The 17,490-nt window shown below is 42.6% G+C and overlaps 1 protein-coding gene across 5 annotated transcripts; it reads right to left on the reverse strand.

Moving 5' to 3' along the window:
- Positions 1 to 551: 551 nt before the first annotated feature.
- Positions 552 to 16,953, reverse strand: LOC135581070 (transcription initiation factor TFIID subunit 13-like). Of its 5 annotated transcripts, none has more exons than XM_065109071.1 (6): positions 16,599 to 16,953; positions 15,394 to 15,533; positions 14,360 to 14,397; positions 4,219 to 4,278; positions 1,663 to 1,737; positions 552 to 914 (listed from the first exon to the last, which is right to left on the reverse strand). In XM_065109071.1, exons 2-6 carry the CDS (start codon positions 15,497 to 15,499, stop codon positions 804 to 806), a joined length of 390 nt encoding a protein of 129 aa, XP_064965143.1. In that variant the 5' UTR covers positions 15,500 to 15,533; positions 16,599 to 16,953; the 3' UTR covers positions 552 to 803. The 5 variants fall into 5 exon arrangements, with proteins under 5 accessions (XP_064965143.1, XP_064965138.1, XP_064965142.1 ...); XM_065109066.1 differs by having other exon boundaries at positions 15,394 to 15,553; positions 16,599 to 16,943; XM_065109070.1 differs by lacking the exon at positions 16,599 to 16,953 and adding an exon at positions 16,388 to 16,502 and having other exon boundaries at positions 15,394 to 15,553.
- Between the last annotated feature and the right edge of the window lie 537 nt (positions 16,954 to 17,490).

A 17,490-nucleotide genomic window follows, 5' to 3' on the forward strand; every position in this document is an offset into this window, starting at 1 on the left:
GGATAAATTATATTTTTTTTTTACTTGCAAAGGCAATCTATCCTGGCCTAAATTTTGCAAAATTAGTTCGTTTTTCTTCTTGTTTCATTAGGTTATAAGTTATCATTAATGGTTCACATAGTATATTAATGGTTTAAGCTTAAAAATGTAAGTAAACATCAATTAGGTCGACCAAAAATATTCTCAAATAATGAAAATGATGAAAAACTCGGGTATCACTTTTACAATGTCATGGTTTAATTTTGAAATGTATTAACTCTTGCCGAGGGCAAACTGAAGTAGAGGAGATTATAATATCTCTAAATTTAATCTTTATTAAAAAATTTAAAAATAAATTAATTTATAAAAATTATCACTAATTCCTGCATATGCTTAAGCATCTTAAACATAGAACATAGTTAAAAAGCAACAAAATAAGCGATTCAAGTGAAACTGGCAGATGTAAATTCTTTGTTATAAGTTGACCTTTTCATTTGGGTGGATTTCTAGAAGTCGACTCGGTCGCCTACAGATCTTTCTGGGAAGACCACGACAGAGACAGAATCCCGCACTGCGACTGTAAACGTATTCCCCACATTTAATTATTATTAGATAATATTTTATCAAGTAGAGCAAATAAAATCACATATAAACGAGGGAAACAAAAGGGAAGAGAATACTTAATTCTTGAGTTTGCAAAGAGATTGAAAAGGCTAACGGATCATTCTGGTCGTGTTCCAGCACAAGCTAGACACCACATACCACATTACAAAGATCCAGGAGCTCCATCCAAAGACGACTCGGTAGCCAAGAAGACCAGGTGTTCAATCAGCGGTAGCTAGAGTCTCTTCATTTACATCGAAAGCTTTTCTTGCTAGCTTAAGCTCTTCATGCATAGACAGTAACTCGGTGCACCGATGGAGCTTCGGTGGATCCTATTCATGCACAAATGACCAAGACTTTAAATGTCAACCACTCTACCATATATACATGGCCTAATATTCAACAGATGCTAAAGTGACATGTAGAATTTGACAGGTGGAAAGGTAAAACTAGATGACTGCAAAATGAAAGATGGCTCAAAGACAACTATAGAAAATCAATTATAATTAATAACTCATTGAATTTTCCGTGTAAATTTCTACATTGACTGGGCAATTCAATTGACAAAGTTCGCTCTAAGAATAACTTTTTAGTACCTGTGTTCAGTTCTTTAGTCGGCCAATGAGTTGGGACTACTAAACCACATTCATTTCTTCCTTGGGGACTTGGTGAGGCTTTCACATGACAAGATTATGCTAATATAAAATCAAAGCTACATGCAGCAATGTAGAAAGCATAATGACACACATCATCCTATACTGCTATCCAGTATCACTGTAATGAAGTGAGAACTGCAAGCAGAATAACTGCCCGCAGAATAATGAGAATAGAAAAAAGTGAAGTATACAACTAGTTCATATGTCAAAACAACTTGCATATAGTTAGTTAAATAAAAAAATATTAAGTTCTTGAATGCACATTTGATCAGATTATCAGCAATGGGTAAATCTTGAACGCATATCTTAAATTAATAATGATCACTTCATAAAAATCATAGTTTAAAGTCACCCAAGAAAAATAAAAAACCAAATAGGAAAAGAGAAGTATAGGGATATCATCTATAAAATGGTACAAATGTACCTTGCGGACTAGATATAAAAAGTCCTCAGTCAAAAGCCTCCCTCTCTTTGATGCAATGTTTTGCGCTTTATGAACCTGCTTGTTCGGTTACAAAGTAGAAAATGTTAACAACAAATACTTAGTTAAGCTGCTATAACCAAATTAGTCAGTTTAGCATGCAACAGAAAAGGTCCAGATATTCATGTCAAAGACTACTGATATATAGAATGAGCACAGATGTCAAAGATTGAGAGGAAATAAATGTTCTTCTCAAAACATTATTGTCTATTCTAGCAAGTTTCTTAAAACATCCAGACAAGTTCATTCTCATACTTATGAAGATATAGTTTAAAGGTTTAAATTTGATCCTAACAAAATCCATTCTATGTGCGGTTTTCCTCTAGAACGTTCATGGTAGTAAATTTTTAACCTCATAGCACTTTTTGGGTGTAATAAAGAACATCTTAAATCACATGTATGATGCAAGTTTGAAGTTAAAGCTTGTGCATTTTATTTTGGCTACATCAAGAAGAAGATTCTCTAGTAATTAGTTAGAACAAATGTGAGTAGCCTTATCAAACTGAGTCATTTAGTTTTCCATTAGTCAAGATAATTTTTGATACTACACTTTTGATATAATACTTATTTTATTTTGGCCAAATCAAGAATAAGGTGCTCTAGAAATTAGTTAGGTCTAATTGGAATTGTCTAATATATGCATTGTATCAGTAATATTCACTGGGTTACTTGAGCCAATTATCTATTTTTCAAGCTAATTTTTTATACTACAAATATACTTTGGTGTTAGATATATAGCAGAATTATGAATATGGGATTTTATTCAATAGACAGAAGGTTGCAAAAGTCTTGAATCATCACAATTCAAGTAACAAAAGTTCCTAGGGTAGTTTAAGGTAGACTGTCGAGGTACTAGAAATTCCGCACTAAAAATCTTAGACATTTGTCCCAATAGTTTCCCACACATACAATCGTAATCTGTCCAAAGGTGACTAGGTGCATCTCTTTGAACAGAGAGCCAACTATGCTGACAAACAAAGATCATGAACATGAATTTGGTCTTCTAAAACAAAGCTTTATCCCTATGATTGTCCTCTTTGCTCTTGTTCCTCTGCCCCATCTGGTTCTCCTCTTAACACCTCTATTTCCCTTTATTAGAATCAGAAAGATGAACTCTATTAACTCAAACTGGTTCCTCAAGTGATTAGGTATTATAACTTGTTCCTTCAGTCCCCACCAATTTGCCCGATAGAGACACCAGCCACCTTCATTTTCTTTTATATTTAGTCCATAAGGTACCATTTCTTGAACAAGGACTCATCCAGTGACAGACATACAAAAATAAATTACAGATAACCTGTAATTTCTGATCTGTTTTATCCTTTTTTCCTCATGACCCCTCTGGCACTAGAATACACATCATGCCTGGTCTTCCTTTGCTATTCATTCAAAAATTTAACATTGTTTTACAGGTATGTCTTTTGTAACAACATCAGTTAAGGAATCCTTTTGCCATTTGGTTGAAGTATGCAGAAAGAAAATTGTTAGCTTCTATAGATGATTACAGGATTTGGACTTTTTATATTAGGAAAGTCTAGTCTAGAGTCATATTTCCCGTTATACTACATGCTGAAAAACTGATTGCCTGAGAAACTGAAAAAGGAATAAAACGAAACTTTTAAATTTTCAAACAGTTTTTATGGCTGCCCAGCATCTAAATCTTTCTAATCAATTCCCACCTAATTTTCTTCCCTTCTACTTATTCTCTGGTTTTATTTTCTTTTGGAATTTGAACCTACACCAATATATTCTCCTTCATGTAACTGAATCAATTCCAGACCTCATTGCACCATCACAACCCTTTTTAAAACCTCAAAATTAATAAGGTAGGAGAAGAGAAGTAATAAGAGAAATGGGATTATGCTCGACTCTCTTATTATTCTTGGCACAATTTAATCCATGTGTCAAATCATTGACTAAGTTACAGCCAACAGCAGTCACTTGTAAGCCTTCTAAGTAGAACAAACTTGAGCTCGATTACTAATCTAAACTGGAAGTAGTCAAAGAGGATTTTTCTATGGCAGAATAATAACCATTCCAAATTTTTCTATGACTGTTAGAGATTAAGCATGCACCGATTAGTTACTCTGGTTCTTCTAGGTGTATGTCCTTCAACATTCCCAAACCGTATCCAATTATGATATTTAACATTTTGCAAATATGCACCAAAGCAATCAATAATGCATGATAAGAAAACTCAAACTCAAACTGTATCCAATTATGATTTCTCATTTTGCAAATATGCACCAAAGCAATCAATAATGCATGATAAGAAAACTCAAACTCGACCTTTTAAACTCCAAACACCTTTCTTCATTTGGTCTGAATTTAACCTTTAGCAATCTCAAGGAAAGAGTGATCTCTTGCAAGATATCACAAGAAATAATAGCTCCAACACAATTACACCTCAAAATAATTGCAATTGGAGTATATTAAACATCAATATTTATAGTACAACCTAATCATTGGAAACAATAAAAGAAGATGAACCATGTTTACCATGTCAGTGATGTACTCTACAACAATGTCCTCCACTAAAGAAACAGTTTCTGGAAGAGGCTGAAAAATCAACAAGAAATTAATCAATATGATCAAACAATGACGCTTGAATTTAAAAGAAAACTAAGAAAATATTCTAGCAACAATTGTACCACAATAGCAAAGCAGATTAATTGCATCCTTATCATGCATCGTATCGCAAGTGCCATAGATGTTCTCAGGTCTCAACATAAGACCATAACAATTGCATAGAATAATAACCTTAACAACTAAGCCTTGAGCAGCAGCTACTAGGCAGTTTATAAGAATCATTGTTAAAAAAATTAGCTCTGATATGGTTCTCTCATGTAGTTAAGACCCAAGGGTCTCTCCTACTATCTTGCTAGTCCTAGTCAAGCCTATTTGGTTTGTCTCTCCGTCTCTCCCTTTTATGAGCATCTTTGAACCACTTCCTCAATTTTCTTATTCCTAGCCGGTGCAATCTCTAGCTTAGCATATTAATGTGTCGCAACTGTCAAAAATTAGGAGAAACAAAAATCTTGTATTAGGTGATAGGTTTATATGTTTGGAAATCTGGGACGATATCACATGCGTAGCGGAAGAACAGAAAACAAAATCCTAGAATTCCTACAGAAAAATAAGTTTTCATCATCGTGCAAAGATTGGTGCACAAAAACCTGCAAAATCGAAAAGCTGCACGTATAAGAAAGATGTGTTACCTAGAGAGATCGTATATCCTTGGAAACCTACAAATCTGTGAGAGAGAATGAAGGAGGTCAACTGTCCTCTCTAGCGATAATCCACACGACAAGGGCCACGAAGGCGCTCCTCAAATCGCTACACAAAACTCTTCCACGAGCGCACCACGCAAGCAAGAAGGGGCTGCCCCTTCTTACTGTCCACACGCCCCAAATAGGAGCCGTAGTATGAGTAGAGAAAAAGAGGAGAATAGGAGGTGACAACCAAAACGAACCTAGCCCATGACCATTTGGTTCCCTCCTATTTATAGAGGCCCCCTATCAATTTACCATAATGGATCCTGTCATATTGAGTATTGGATCCTCATCCAACTACTCATGCTTCGTAGATTAGTGGATCTTTACCCAATAATTTCTCATTGACTCTTATTGGATCTCATCCATAGGATCCAATAATTCAGGGGCTTATTGGATATCCAATAAGATAGGAGCTCCAACGAATATCTCATATTTGAATCTCTACTCGTCGCAACACATACCATATGTGTATGACCCTCTAGGTCCAATATCAAACTGGTCGTGAGTCATACCTGTCAGAACTCCTTCTGACTCAATAAATTATCATCTCCATAATAATTCACTCGACTTATCGACTACGGAGTACTAAGTCACTACGTCGCGATCCCAATATAAAAGGATTCAATCCATTGAACCTGTCAATACTCAGTTACCGTGTATCTATAGTCTCTAATTTATCTAATATCCCAAAGATCGTATACTGGCCATGGTGTTGTTAGGCCCATACAGTTTCTACTCAAGTCTCGCTCTAATCGGATTCTCCCGGAGAACTCTTTCTCTTTCAATCCGAATGACCCTAGCTAAGGATTTGTCTGAGCAAAAATACGAGATATTTCTCTCATGACACCGAGAACGGATGATCCTCTATTGACACTCAATAGCCCTCGTAAGGTTGGCTACCACTACCGATGATCGAATATGCTAGATCTGAAACTTCCAGACCTATAAGTCCGATATCAAAAAGTGAAGTACTTATTCAGGACATCCTTGGTATCTCAAGTCTAAGGACCAAATACACCACTGGGATTACGGAATCATTGTTTGACAATAAGGCATCATCAACCATCCAGCATTCCGTGAGCAGATTAATCAATGAACCCATTCTCCAATGAGCACCTACACTGTATCCCTAGTGTCCCCACATGAGCAGCTATAAGACCAACTATCTCCATTACATGGACGGCTATATAGTACACTAGTCTGTCCAGTTATCTCGATTTTCCTCTCGAGTAACCTATGACCGAAATTATTTAGGGTGTATTTAAAGGCGAATTAGTCTCATTATCATGATCTCATCACGATCCGATTCTCATTGATCTTATCATAATTTGAATCGTTATCTAATAATAAGGCATCATCAATCATTCAACATTCCATGAGCAGATCAATCAGTGAACTCATTTCCAATGAGCACCTGCACTGTATTCCTAGTGTCCCCACTCGATTTTCCTCTCGAGTAACCTATGACCGAAATTATTTAGGGTGTATTTAAAGGCGAATTAGTCTTATTATCATGATCTCATCACGATCCGATTCTCATTGATCTCATCACAATTTGAATCGTTATCTAATAATAAGGCATCATCAATCATTCAACATTCCATGAGCAGATCAATCAGTGAACTCATTTCCAATGAGCACCTGCACTGTATTCCTAGTGTCCCCACACGACCAGCTACCTCCATCATATGAATGAGTATATAGTACACTAGTCTATTTGGTTATCTCGATGTCCCTCTCGATTAACCAATGTTTGGGATTATTTAGGGTTTGTATTTAAAGACGAACCGATCTCATTATCGTGATCTCATCACGATCCGATTTTCATTGCACAGATCCATGGACATCACAATATATATTCATATAATAAACAATATAAAATGATAAAATGTCAAATAATATAATAAGCAACAAAAAAGGGCGTGTCATGTCACACATGCTATCACTCACGTGATTGGCTTGCAAGGCACCTAAGACTAGCATTATCACCCATACAAATTGGTACTGTCTATTTACCATCTTGTCACGAACGGTCATCGCGCACCCACAACAACTCCGTTCAACGAACCGTTTGTCGCTCTCATCTACATGTACAGCTACTTGACAACCTATTTTGCCTTTGTTTTGAGTCATTTTGCTTGTAAAAATGTAAGTTCGAACAAGTTGCAACGCTACAAAGCGACCGCTCACCGAACCGAGCAAAACAGCCCCAAAACTACCCAAAACAGCTCCATTTTCGTGTGTCGCAGGCTGTTTTCTGCACCCCGCCTCCGCTCACCAAAACATCAGCCATCTCAGCCCCTTTGAACCCCCCGGGTGACACAGGGCTGGATGGGGCTTCGGTATAGTGTCGGGTGTTGAACAACCTTTCGCAAGTTCGCACGTTACCTTGACGGGAACTTGTTGTCGCGCCCGGCACCCGATGAGCAGCTGTTTGTGGACTCGCAATTGTTCGTTCAACCCTCTAAAGTCCTTGTTTTCCCCCTCTCCCTCTTTTCTCTTGTGCACGCAAGGTGCTCGCTGAATTGCTTGTAAAGTTTCCCCTTTTCGCGAGACGTCGAGACTTGTCCGTCGCTCGTTCTTTCGAACTACTCAACTTTCTCTTTTACAGGTCCTTCGGGACCTGCGAGAGGTTACAAGTGGGTTGATCTTTGCGGAGCAATATCGCAAGGGCGAAGCGCGACTTAGGCAACGCAAGCTAAGTTTGCGTCTTTGTCGCAAGGGTACCTCGCGACTTAAGGCAACGCAAGCTAAGTTCGCGTCTTGGCCGCAAGGGTGCCTCACGCCTTAGGCAATTCTAGCTAAGGTCGTGACATTGTGGTATCAGAGCAGGCAAGCACTTCGAGTGAGCAGCGAAGGAACTTCGCAACTTCGCCATGGCAAAGCATCGTGGCGAATCAAGCAAGATGTGGCAAGCCGGACCCTTGCCCCAAGCAGCCGTAGGTGGGTTGCATGTGCACACTCGCTCTCAGGCTGTTGGAGCCGCTCAAGAGGAGCGCGGCAGCGAACATGATGAGCGAGAAGTTGGCTACTCTCCGCGAGCGGAGGAGGCGCAATCTGGAGCGCCAACTGGGAAAAAGAGTCATAAGGAGAGACTCACAACAGCGGAAACCCGCCTGGATGTTCTTGAAGCGAGCGTGGAGGAACTCTACCATGGCCAACAAAGGCTTGTTGGGGTAGAGAGCTCGCAAGAGGAAGCGGAGTCCAGGATCGACAAGGTCGAGGCCCTAGTCGACCAACTGTTAGATGACACCAAAGACTTCGTGCAACACCTGCAGGAAGTTGTGGCGGAACTCACTTCAAGGGTGGCCATGCTCACAAGAGCACTAAATGCGGGAGGAAGCAACACCCGCGTTGCACCACCACAAAATTTGAGGGCACCCGAGCCTCATGGATATAGAAGGGCCAAAGATGTCAAAGAGCTCGAGAACTTTCTGTTCGACATGGAACAATACTTTCGAGCTACGAGGCCCGATTCTGAAGATACCAAAGTTTTTATAGCAACAATGTATCTAAACGGAGATGCGAAACTTTGGTGGCGAACCCGTTGGGAGGAGATCCAACAAGGTCGATGTCGGGTTGACACATGGGAGGACTTGAAGCGGGAGTTGAGAACTCAGTTCCTACGAAAGAACACAGAGTTCATCGCAAGAAGGAAGTTGAGACAACCCCGCTAGAGTACCACCATTCGAGACTATATGAAACAATTTTCTGCACTAATGCTGGACATACAGGACATGTCCGAGAAGGACAAGTTGTTCAGCTTCCTCGATGGTTTAAAGCCATAGGCTCAATAGGAACTAAATCGAAGGAATGTCACCGATGTGATCGGGGCAATTGCTGCTACAGAAAGGCTCACCGACTTTGTTTCCTCCGAAGACCTAGGGAGAAGGAAACAATCTTCAGGCAATCGCCCTCCAAAACATTCTCGAGGGAAGGAGCTCGGGGGCGAACAAAAGAAGAAGAGTTCCCATAAAGGGCCAAACCCGAAAGGTAAGGCCTCAAAACCTGGAGGATGCTTCTTGTATGGAGGACCGCACATGGTGAGAGAATGCCCACAAAAACAGGCACCCAATGATTTGACGGCTTCCATCCACGCCCCACCCCCCCCCCCCCGATCGGACAAGGGCAAAGCTGTTGCTCTTAGTTCGAGCAGTTCTGCATCCAGCAGCGACGACGAGGAGTCGCAAGGACCCCGGATGGGAGCAATGCGTTTGTTGAACACCATGCGAGGTCAAGTGGGGGAGAACATGAAGACAAAAAGCTACAAAAAGCATGAAATAGTGAGCTGATGTATGTGGACATCAAGCTAAATGGGCAAACGACCCGTGCAATGGTGGACACGAGCGCTACCCACAACTTCATAGCCGATCGAGAAGCAAAGCGACTTGGATTGATCTTGGAGAAGAGCCCAAGCCGAATGAAGGCGGTGAACTCGGAGGCCAAGCGAATCTTCGAGTTGGCGAAGGGAGTTCCCATCAAAATCGAGACATGGAGCGGGAACACCAACATGATGGCAGTGCCACTGGACGACTTCCAAGTGATTCTTGGAATGGAGTTCATGCACGCGGTGAAGTTGGTGCCAATGCCATTCTTGAACTCCTTGTGTATGATGGGAGGTGACGACCACTGCGTGGTTCTTGTCTCTTGGAGAGGAACCAAGGAGCCCTAACACATATCGGCATTACAACTGAAGAAAGAGGTGCGAAAAGGTGAATTAACATTCGTGGCTGCTATGAAGCTAGAGCCACTCGACGAGAAGGCCATTCAAGAACCTGCTGTGGTGGCGAACATCCTGAAAGAGTTCAATGACATTATGCCACCCGAGTTGTCGAAGACTCTTCCACCACGCAGAGGCGTGGATCACAGCATCGAGCTGGAGCCAGGAGTGAAACCTTCAGCGAGACCACCCTACCGCATGTCCCCGCCAGAGTTGCCAGAACTCATAAAGCAGTTAGGTGAACTGCTAAGCGGTGGTCTCATTCGCAGCTCTAAAGTACCTTTCGGAGCTCCAGTTCTCTTCCAGAAGAAACAAGATGGGAGCCTCCGACTATGCGTCGATTACCGAGCCCCTAACAAAGTGACAGTGAAGAACAAGTATCCCATCCCCCTCATCGCGGACTTGTTCGACCAGTTGGCCAAAGCCAAGTATTTCTCGAAACTCGACCTTCGGTCGGGGTATTGGCAGGTGCGCATTGCTGAAGGCAACGAAGCGAAGACTACCTGTGTCACCAGGTATAGAGCATTTGAGTTCTTGGTGATGCCTTTCGGCTTAACCAACGCTCCGGCCACGTTCTGCACTCTCATGAACCAACTATTCAAGGAGTATTTGGACAAGTTCGTAGTCGTCTACTTAGATGATATCGTCGTATACAGCCAAACGCTCGAGGAGCATGTTCGGCACCTTCGGACAATTTTCAAGGTTCTCAGGGAGAACACTTTGTTCGTAAAAAGGGAGAAATGCTACTTCACCCAAACGAAGATCTTATTCTTGGGGCATCAAATCGGTGATGGTTCCATTCGTATGGACAAATCAAAAGTGCAAACGGTTGCGGAATGACGAACTCCAAAGAAGGTGCCAGAGTTGAGATCCTTCCTTGGTTTCGTCAACTACTATCGACGCTTCATAACGGGGTACTCGAAGCGTGCAACTCCACTGACGGAGTTACTGAAGGAGCAGCTTTGGAAGTGGTCGGACAAATGTGAAATAGCATTCCAAGATCTGAAGGCTGCTGCTATGGAAGAACCAATGCTCAAATTGCTAGACTATGGGGAGCCTTTTGAAGTCCATACAGATGCTTCGGACTTCGCTATTGGGGGAGTACTCATGCAGGAAGGTCATCCGGTGGCCTACAAGAGCCGCAAGCTCAACGAGACCGAGCGGCGGTATGTAGTGCACGAGAAGGAGATGATAGCGGTGATCCACTGTCTACGAGTTTGGCGACACTACCATCTCAGATCGCGATTTGTGCTAAGGACAGACAAAATCGCTCTGAGCTATTTCCAAACACAGAAGAAACTTTCTTCAAAACAAGCACGGTGGCAGGACTTTTTAGCTAAATTTGATATGGCAATGGAGTATAAGCCTAGGAAGGCAAATGTCGTGGTCGATGCATTGAGTCGGAAAGTGGAGCACGTGAATGTCGTACAATTGGAGGGCGGAGGCCAAGCAAGTCAATTGCACTCCAACTTCCTTTCCAAGATCAGGGATGGACTGTATGGTGATCCCCAGGCAGTTCTCCTGATGCAACTTATCAAAGAAGGCAAGGCACGACAATTTTGGGTCCAGGAGGGACTCGTGTACACAAAAGGGAATCGAGTTTATGTTCCTCGAGTGGACAATTTGAGGCGTGAACTCTTAAGAGAATGTCATGATTCCCTTTGGGCTGGACACCCAGGTATTCATCGAACGTTGGCTCTCGTGGAGAGGGCCTTCTACTGGCCGAAGATGGGGACTGATGTGAAGGAATATGTTCAAACATGCCTCACTTGCCAACAAGACAAGGCGGAGCAGCGGAAGCCGGTGGGACTTTTGGAGTCGTTGCCCGTACCAGAAAGGTCGTGGGAGAGCATTTCCTTAGACTTTATATCGAGCTTGCCACTAGTAGGGAGACTCGGATCGATACTCGTGGTAGTCGATCGATTTTCAAAGTATGCAACTTTCATTGCTGCTCCCCTACACTGTTCAGCAGAGGAGGCAGCCAAGCTGATGATGAAGGATATGGTGAAGTATTGGGGAGTCCCGCACAATACCATCAGTGATCGGGATGCTCAGTTCCTGGGACGATTCTGGACCGAGTTATTCAAACTGTTGGGATCCAAGTTATACTTCTCCACAAGTCTCCACCCCCAGATGGATGGCCAAACTGAGAGGATAAACTCGCTCCTGGAGCAATATCTCCGGCACTACGTGAGTGCCAACCAACGAGATTGGGTGAAGATGTTCGACATTGCCCAATTTTCCTACAACTTGCAGCGGAGCTCTACATCCAACAAGAGCCCCTTCGAGATCATTACCGGACAACAACCGTCAACTCCTCACACCATGGCAATTGGGTATACTAGGAGTAGTCCGTCAGCCTACCACTTCGCAAAGGAGTGGCACCGAAATGCAGATATTGCGCGAGCTTACTTGGAGAAGGCGGCAAAAAGGATGAAGAAGTGGGCAGACTTGGGAAGGCGACCGCAAGAGTTCAAGGTTGGCGATTTGGTGTTGGTAAACTTCCAACCAGCATCACTCCAATTCTTTAGAAACAAAGTCCACAAAGGATTGGTGCGCAAGTATGAAGGGCCCTTCCCAATTATCAACAGGGTAGGCAACGTCTCTTACAAGTTGCAGTTGCGCGCGTGGTTCAAAATTCACAACGTTCTTCACGCCAGCAACCTAAAAGCCTACCACTCGGATCCGCAAGATGCTTCCCGAAGTGTTCCAACTAGGCTACCTCCCATCACAGCCTCCTCCGAGAAGCGAGTTGAAACCATTCTGACGGACCGCAAGATAAAGCTACCCAATGGAGCTGAGCAAACAGAGTGCTTGGTGAAGTGGCGAAAGCTTCCCTGAACTGAAGCCAATTGGGAGCCTGAAGACGCCCTACGACATGAAGCAATCATCAACAACTACAAACAAGCGTCGACGAGGGCGTCGACAATTTAAGTGGGGGAGAATGTCACGAACGGTCGTCGCGCACCTGCAACAACTTCGTTCAACGAACCGTTCGTCGCTCTCATCTACATGTACAGCTACTTGGCAGCCTGTTTTGCCTTGGTTTTGAGTCATTTTGCTTGTAAAAATGTAAGTTCGAACAAGTTGTAGCGCTACAAAGCGACCGCTCACCGAACCGAGCAAAACAGCCCCAAAACTACCCAAAACAGCCCAAAACAACTCCGTTTTCATGTGCTGTCGGTTGTTTTCTGCAGCCCGCCTCCGCTCACCAAAACGTCAGCCATCTCAGCCCCTTTGAACCCCCCGAGTGGCATAGGGCTGGATGGGGCTTCGGTATAGTGTCGGGCGTTGAACAACCTTTCGCAAGTTCGCACGTTACCTTGACGAGAACTTGTTGTCGCGCCCGGCACCCGATGAGCAGTTGTTTGTGGACTTGTAGCTGTTCGTTCAACCCTCTAAAGTCCTTATTTTCCCCCTCTCCCTCTTTTCTCTTGTGCATACAAGGTGCTCGTTGAATTGCTTGTAAAGCTTCCCTTTTTCGCGAGACGTCGGGACTTATCCGTCACTCGTTCTTTCGAACTAATCAACTTTCTCTTTTACAGGTCATTCGGGACCTACGAGAGGTTGCAAGTGGGCTGATCTTTGCAGAGCAATATCGCAAGGGCGAAGTGCGACTTAGGCAACGCAAGCTAAGTTCGCGTCTTTGCCGCAAGGGTGCCTCGCAACGCAAGCTAAGTTCGCGTCTTGGCCGCAAGGGTGCCTCACGCCTTAGGCAATTCCAGCTAAGGCCGTGACAATCTGGTGAGCCCAACACATTGAGTTTATAGTGCGGTACAACCAATACCGAACCAACTCAAACATAATTATCTATCTGTGTCAAAAACAAATGTAAGGCTAGTAACTATTGGCATGTGCAAGCAATACTTTAATCCATAACATTATATTTAATGTTTAGGTGTGAAACATTCATTCGTTTAAATATTCTAGAATCAATGAAATGCTAATAATTTTAAGATGTAATGATATAGTTAAGCATGTTTATTACTCAAATTGCTCTAATTTTGATAACATGCAATCACCCCAATGTGCAATTAAACCCCATAGAATGCAAATAAATAAATCTTGTATGTTTTAATTCAGTTTAGTTGAATCTCCTTTAGATAAATGGGTATTAAGATTACCATGAGTCATAAAATTTCAAGATCATCTCATGACTTAGGGAAATGGAATTCAATGACTCATCTCCACACCCCCTATCCCTCTCCTCTCTCCAATGATCATGAAGGTGGTGGCATCTTGCAAGAGCAATAAAGGGTTAGCTTCTTTTTCTTTTTTCTCATTTCTCCTCTCACTCCCCTTCTATGATCACTGCAGGTGGCAAGAATAAGTGTTAAACCATGCCCATTTGTGTTGACACAAGATGTATCAATGTGTCTTGTTGGACCTGTATAAGTCTAGGTAACATTGCTGCAAATGTAAAGCGATAGCTTCAATTTAATAGTAACAATGTCAATTCCAAGCACTGATTTCCAAAAGCAAAGAAAGATTTTCACAATAAAAGTAAACATGTTTCTCTGGGTGCTCTTCTTAGTGTGCAAAAGTCAATTTTTATGTTTCAATGAAGTATAAATTGGAAGATGAATTGACATTGGCAGACAAGTAAAAAGCAAAATAAAGTCATATTAAGAATAGAAATTCTTACATTGGGATCGTCTCCAAACCCATACATCATATGTTGCACTGCATAATAAAATCATTAGCCCAAAAATTAGCAGTTCTTGATGGAAACATGTTTGCATAAGTTCTTTGCAACAAGAAATTTATATCAAAGCATTGCCAGCGAAGAAGAATTGTTCCATGACAAATAAGTAAGCAAAACATGTGTACATTCAAATTTTTGAATATAAGAGAACTCTTACTATCTTCATGCCAACATATAATTTCTATTGACTTTTAATTTTTATATAAAATAGCTTGATCTTTAAGCCCATGCATGTAGATACCTTTCAAATTCTTCAAACTTGTGTAGAGTGAGAATACTTGCATGTGGATACCCTTAGCAAACCTTCTGTTGGAGTAAAGGTAATGTTTCTTTGACAACAAAATAGAGAGAAAACTTCTCTTTAGCAAAGTCATATAATCCTCTCTAATTTTGTCCTTACCATCTTGTATAATTTTTTTTGGTAAATAAGTAGGTATTATATTATGAGCAAAAGCTTAAGTACGAAACTCTCAGGATTAAGAGAGAAAGAAGCATGAATATCAAATTTCTCCACTACATGATAATGTAGAGCAACAAAAGGCCATTATACAAATAAGCAACAACAGCCAAAATCAGAGCTCCCAAAATAGCAAAGTGGCAATAATCAGGAAAGAGCCCCCATCACTCCTCCAACCAGTGCTACTTCCTCCCAGCACAGGCCAGTCCAGCTTGATTATAAAGATAGCCACTCAACTAAAAGTCTCAAAAACAATATAAATTTGCAGCTATGAAAAACAAAAGCTCCCAATAGGTCTATCTCTGTCCAATTAAGATTGGTACCATATTGATGATCTATATTCTTATTCTGATCAATACTAAATTGAACTTTTTGATCAAGAAGACCCACATCAAGATAACAGCCACTAGAAACAACAGAGTGAGGAAGAAGAATAAATCGGCTTCCACTACCAAATTTGATTACACAAAAACTAAAAAATATAACAGAAGACAAAGAAAAGGATTGATGTTCTTACAATCTTTTTGGAATACACCACGCTTGCGCTTCAGAGAAGCTTCTGACACCTGCGACGAGCCCACTCTTGGCTTTGCTGGAGGACCAGCAGAAGCAGAATTATGCATTGCCTTGGCCAAAAGAAGTCCCACAACAAATTACCTGGAAAAAAGTTAATGCATCTGCAGAGGGGTATGTTTGTACATAAGATTCAAGAAATGATGAAACCTCATATTAAGTTACACATAATTATATCAAATGCCAAGAATTCTAAGAGAAAACGCCAGCATATATCGGAGACGAGCTATGTGCCACAACAAATTACCAAGCATTAATCAGTGCATCCAAAGAAAGTAGGGAAGAATCAAGCAATGATGAAACAATAGGATACGGGAACTCAATGATATCAAAATCACTACATTCCTAAGAACAAACCGTAGCACTTAAAATGCCGACCACAGAAAGTGGAACCAAATGGTATCAATTCCCTGCAATTAAGCAGAAAACCTACCAAAGATCAAAGAAGCCCAACAAATACCACAACAAATAACCAAGCATCAATCAATGCGTACAAAGAAGGAATGGTTGTAGAGAAGAATAAAGAAAAGATGGAGCCACACGAACCCAAACGATGTCAAATTCCGGCCATCCTAAGAGAAAAACCTACCACGGATCAGCGAATACCAGAAACTACCACAGCCTATTACCAACAAACTATCAGTGCTCAAAGAAGGGTCTGCTTGCAGGGGAAGAATCGAGAAACTATGAAACCAAAGGAAAAGTGGAATCGAACGATATGAAATCCCTACAATGCAATGAGGAAACCCTAGCATAGATCAGAGAAGCCCAGATAATGCCATAGCAAATTACCAAGAATCAATCGATGAAGGTATGCTTACAGGGAAGATCAAGAAACCACGAAACCACATGGACCCAGGCGATATCGAATCCCTAGAACCCTAAGAGGAAAACCTAACCCGAGTCGGGAAATCACAGAAACCACGACAGCCAATTACCAACAAAGTATCAGTGCGTCCAAGGAAGGGTATGCTTGTATGGGAATAATCGAGAAACAATAAAACCACAGGAAAGCTGTAATTAAACGATGCCAAACCCCTATATTACCGGAGGAAAACTGACAGTGGAACTTTCGTACGGGGAGAAAAGAACTGTTAACAGGGGAAAAAAGAACTGTACCCGAGCGAAGCGAGGGGGAGAAAAAGTTACCGATACTGGAACTTTCGGACGACAGCAACGGCGGCGGAGGAAACTGTGAACGGCGGCAGCGGCGGAAGCCGCAGACGACGTCGTGGGCGGAGGAAGCTTCAGAGGTGTCCGTCGGTGGCGGAGGAAGCTGCGGTCCTCTCCTTCGATGGTGGAAGGCGTTGCACACGGAAGCAGCGGCGGCGCAAGGAAGCGGCGGACGAAGGCTGGGCCGTCAGGGGGTGACTTTTGCGGGTAATAACGTGGCTAGTTGGTTCAATCGAACCAACTAGCCAGTGTTAAATCGGGTAACAAAAGTCTGATTCGGTTGGACGGGGCGCTCGCAGGTTGTACCAACCCATTGGCATGGCTAGTACTGCTGCAGGGATCGTTAGCATTGACCGAAACCTTTACGCCTTTGTTACCGGCACTCACCGTCTTTTTCCTGATCATCCATCTTGATGAGGGAAATAATGGCGACCTGGGGCTGACGTCACCTGTCACAGATGACGCATCACGCCTCAGCACCTGATCAAACGGATCAGAACGTCGACCGAGGCACATTAAACATTCTGCCCAGGCTCGGTTTCGCACGCCACGCCAACACCAGTGTCAAACGCTACCTGCTCCTGCAAGGGGGCACATCAGGCATAGTAAACTTCCCTATAAGTACTCTCACATGCTAAAGGGGTAAGGGAGGAGACACTCCAAACACTTCTTGATCTGAAACCCCCTCCACATCGCTAACTTGGCCGTCGGAGGGGTCGGGCCGAGCTCCCGGCCCGACCTGTGTGCAGGTACAAGATGGGGTCGACTTTTCCCGGCGCTGCGGCGACGCACTCCCCTCGACGCGACGTCCCGATCGGACCATCGAGATAGGCCACCGGGAGACCTCGAAGGACGCCGCCCGAGATCC

Source organism: Musa acuminata, chromosome BXJ2-5, assembly GCF_036884655.1.
Source record: "Musa acuminata AAA Group cultivar baxijiao chromosome BXJ2-5, Cavendish_Baxijiao_AAA, whole genome shotgun sequence".
NCBI classification, from domain to species: Eukaryota; Viridiplantae; Streptophyta; class Magnoliopsida; order Zingiberales; family Musaceae; genus Musa; species Musa acuminata.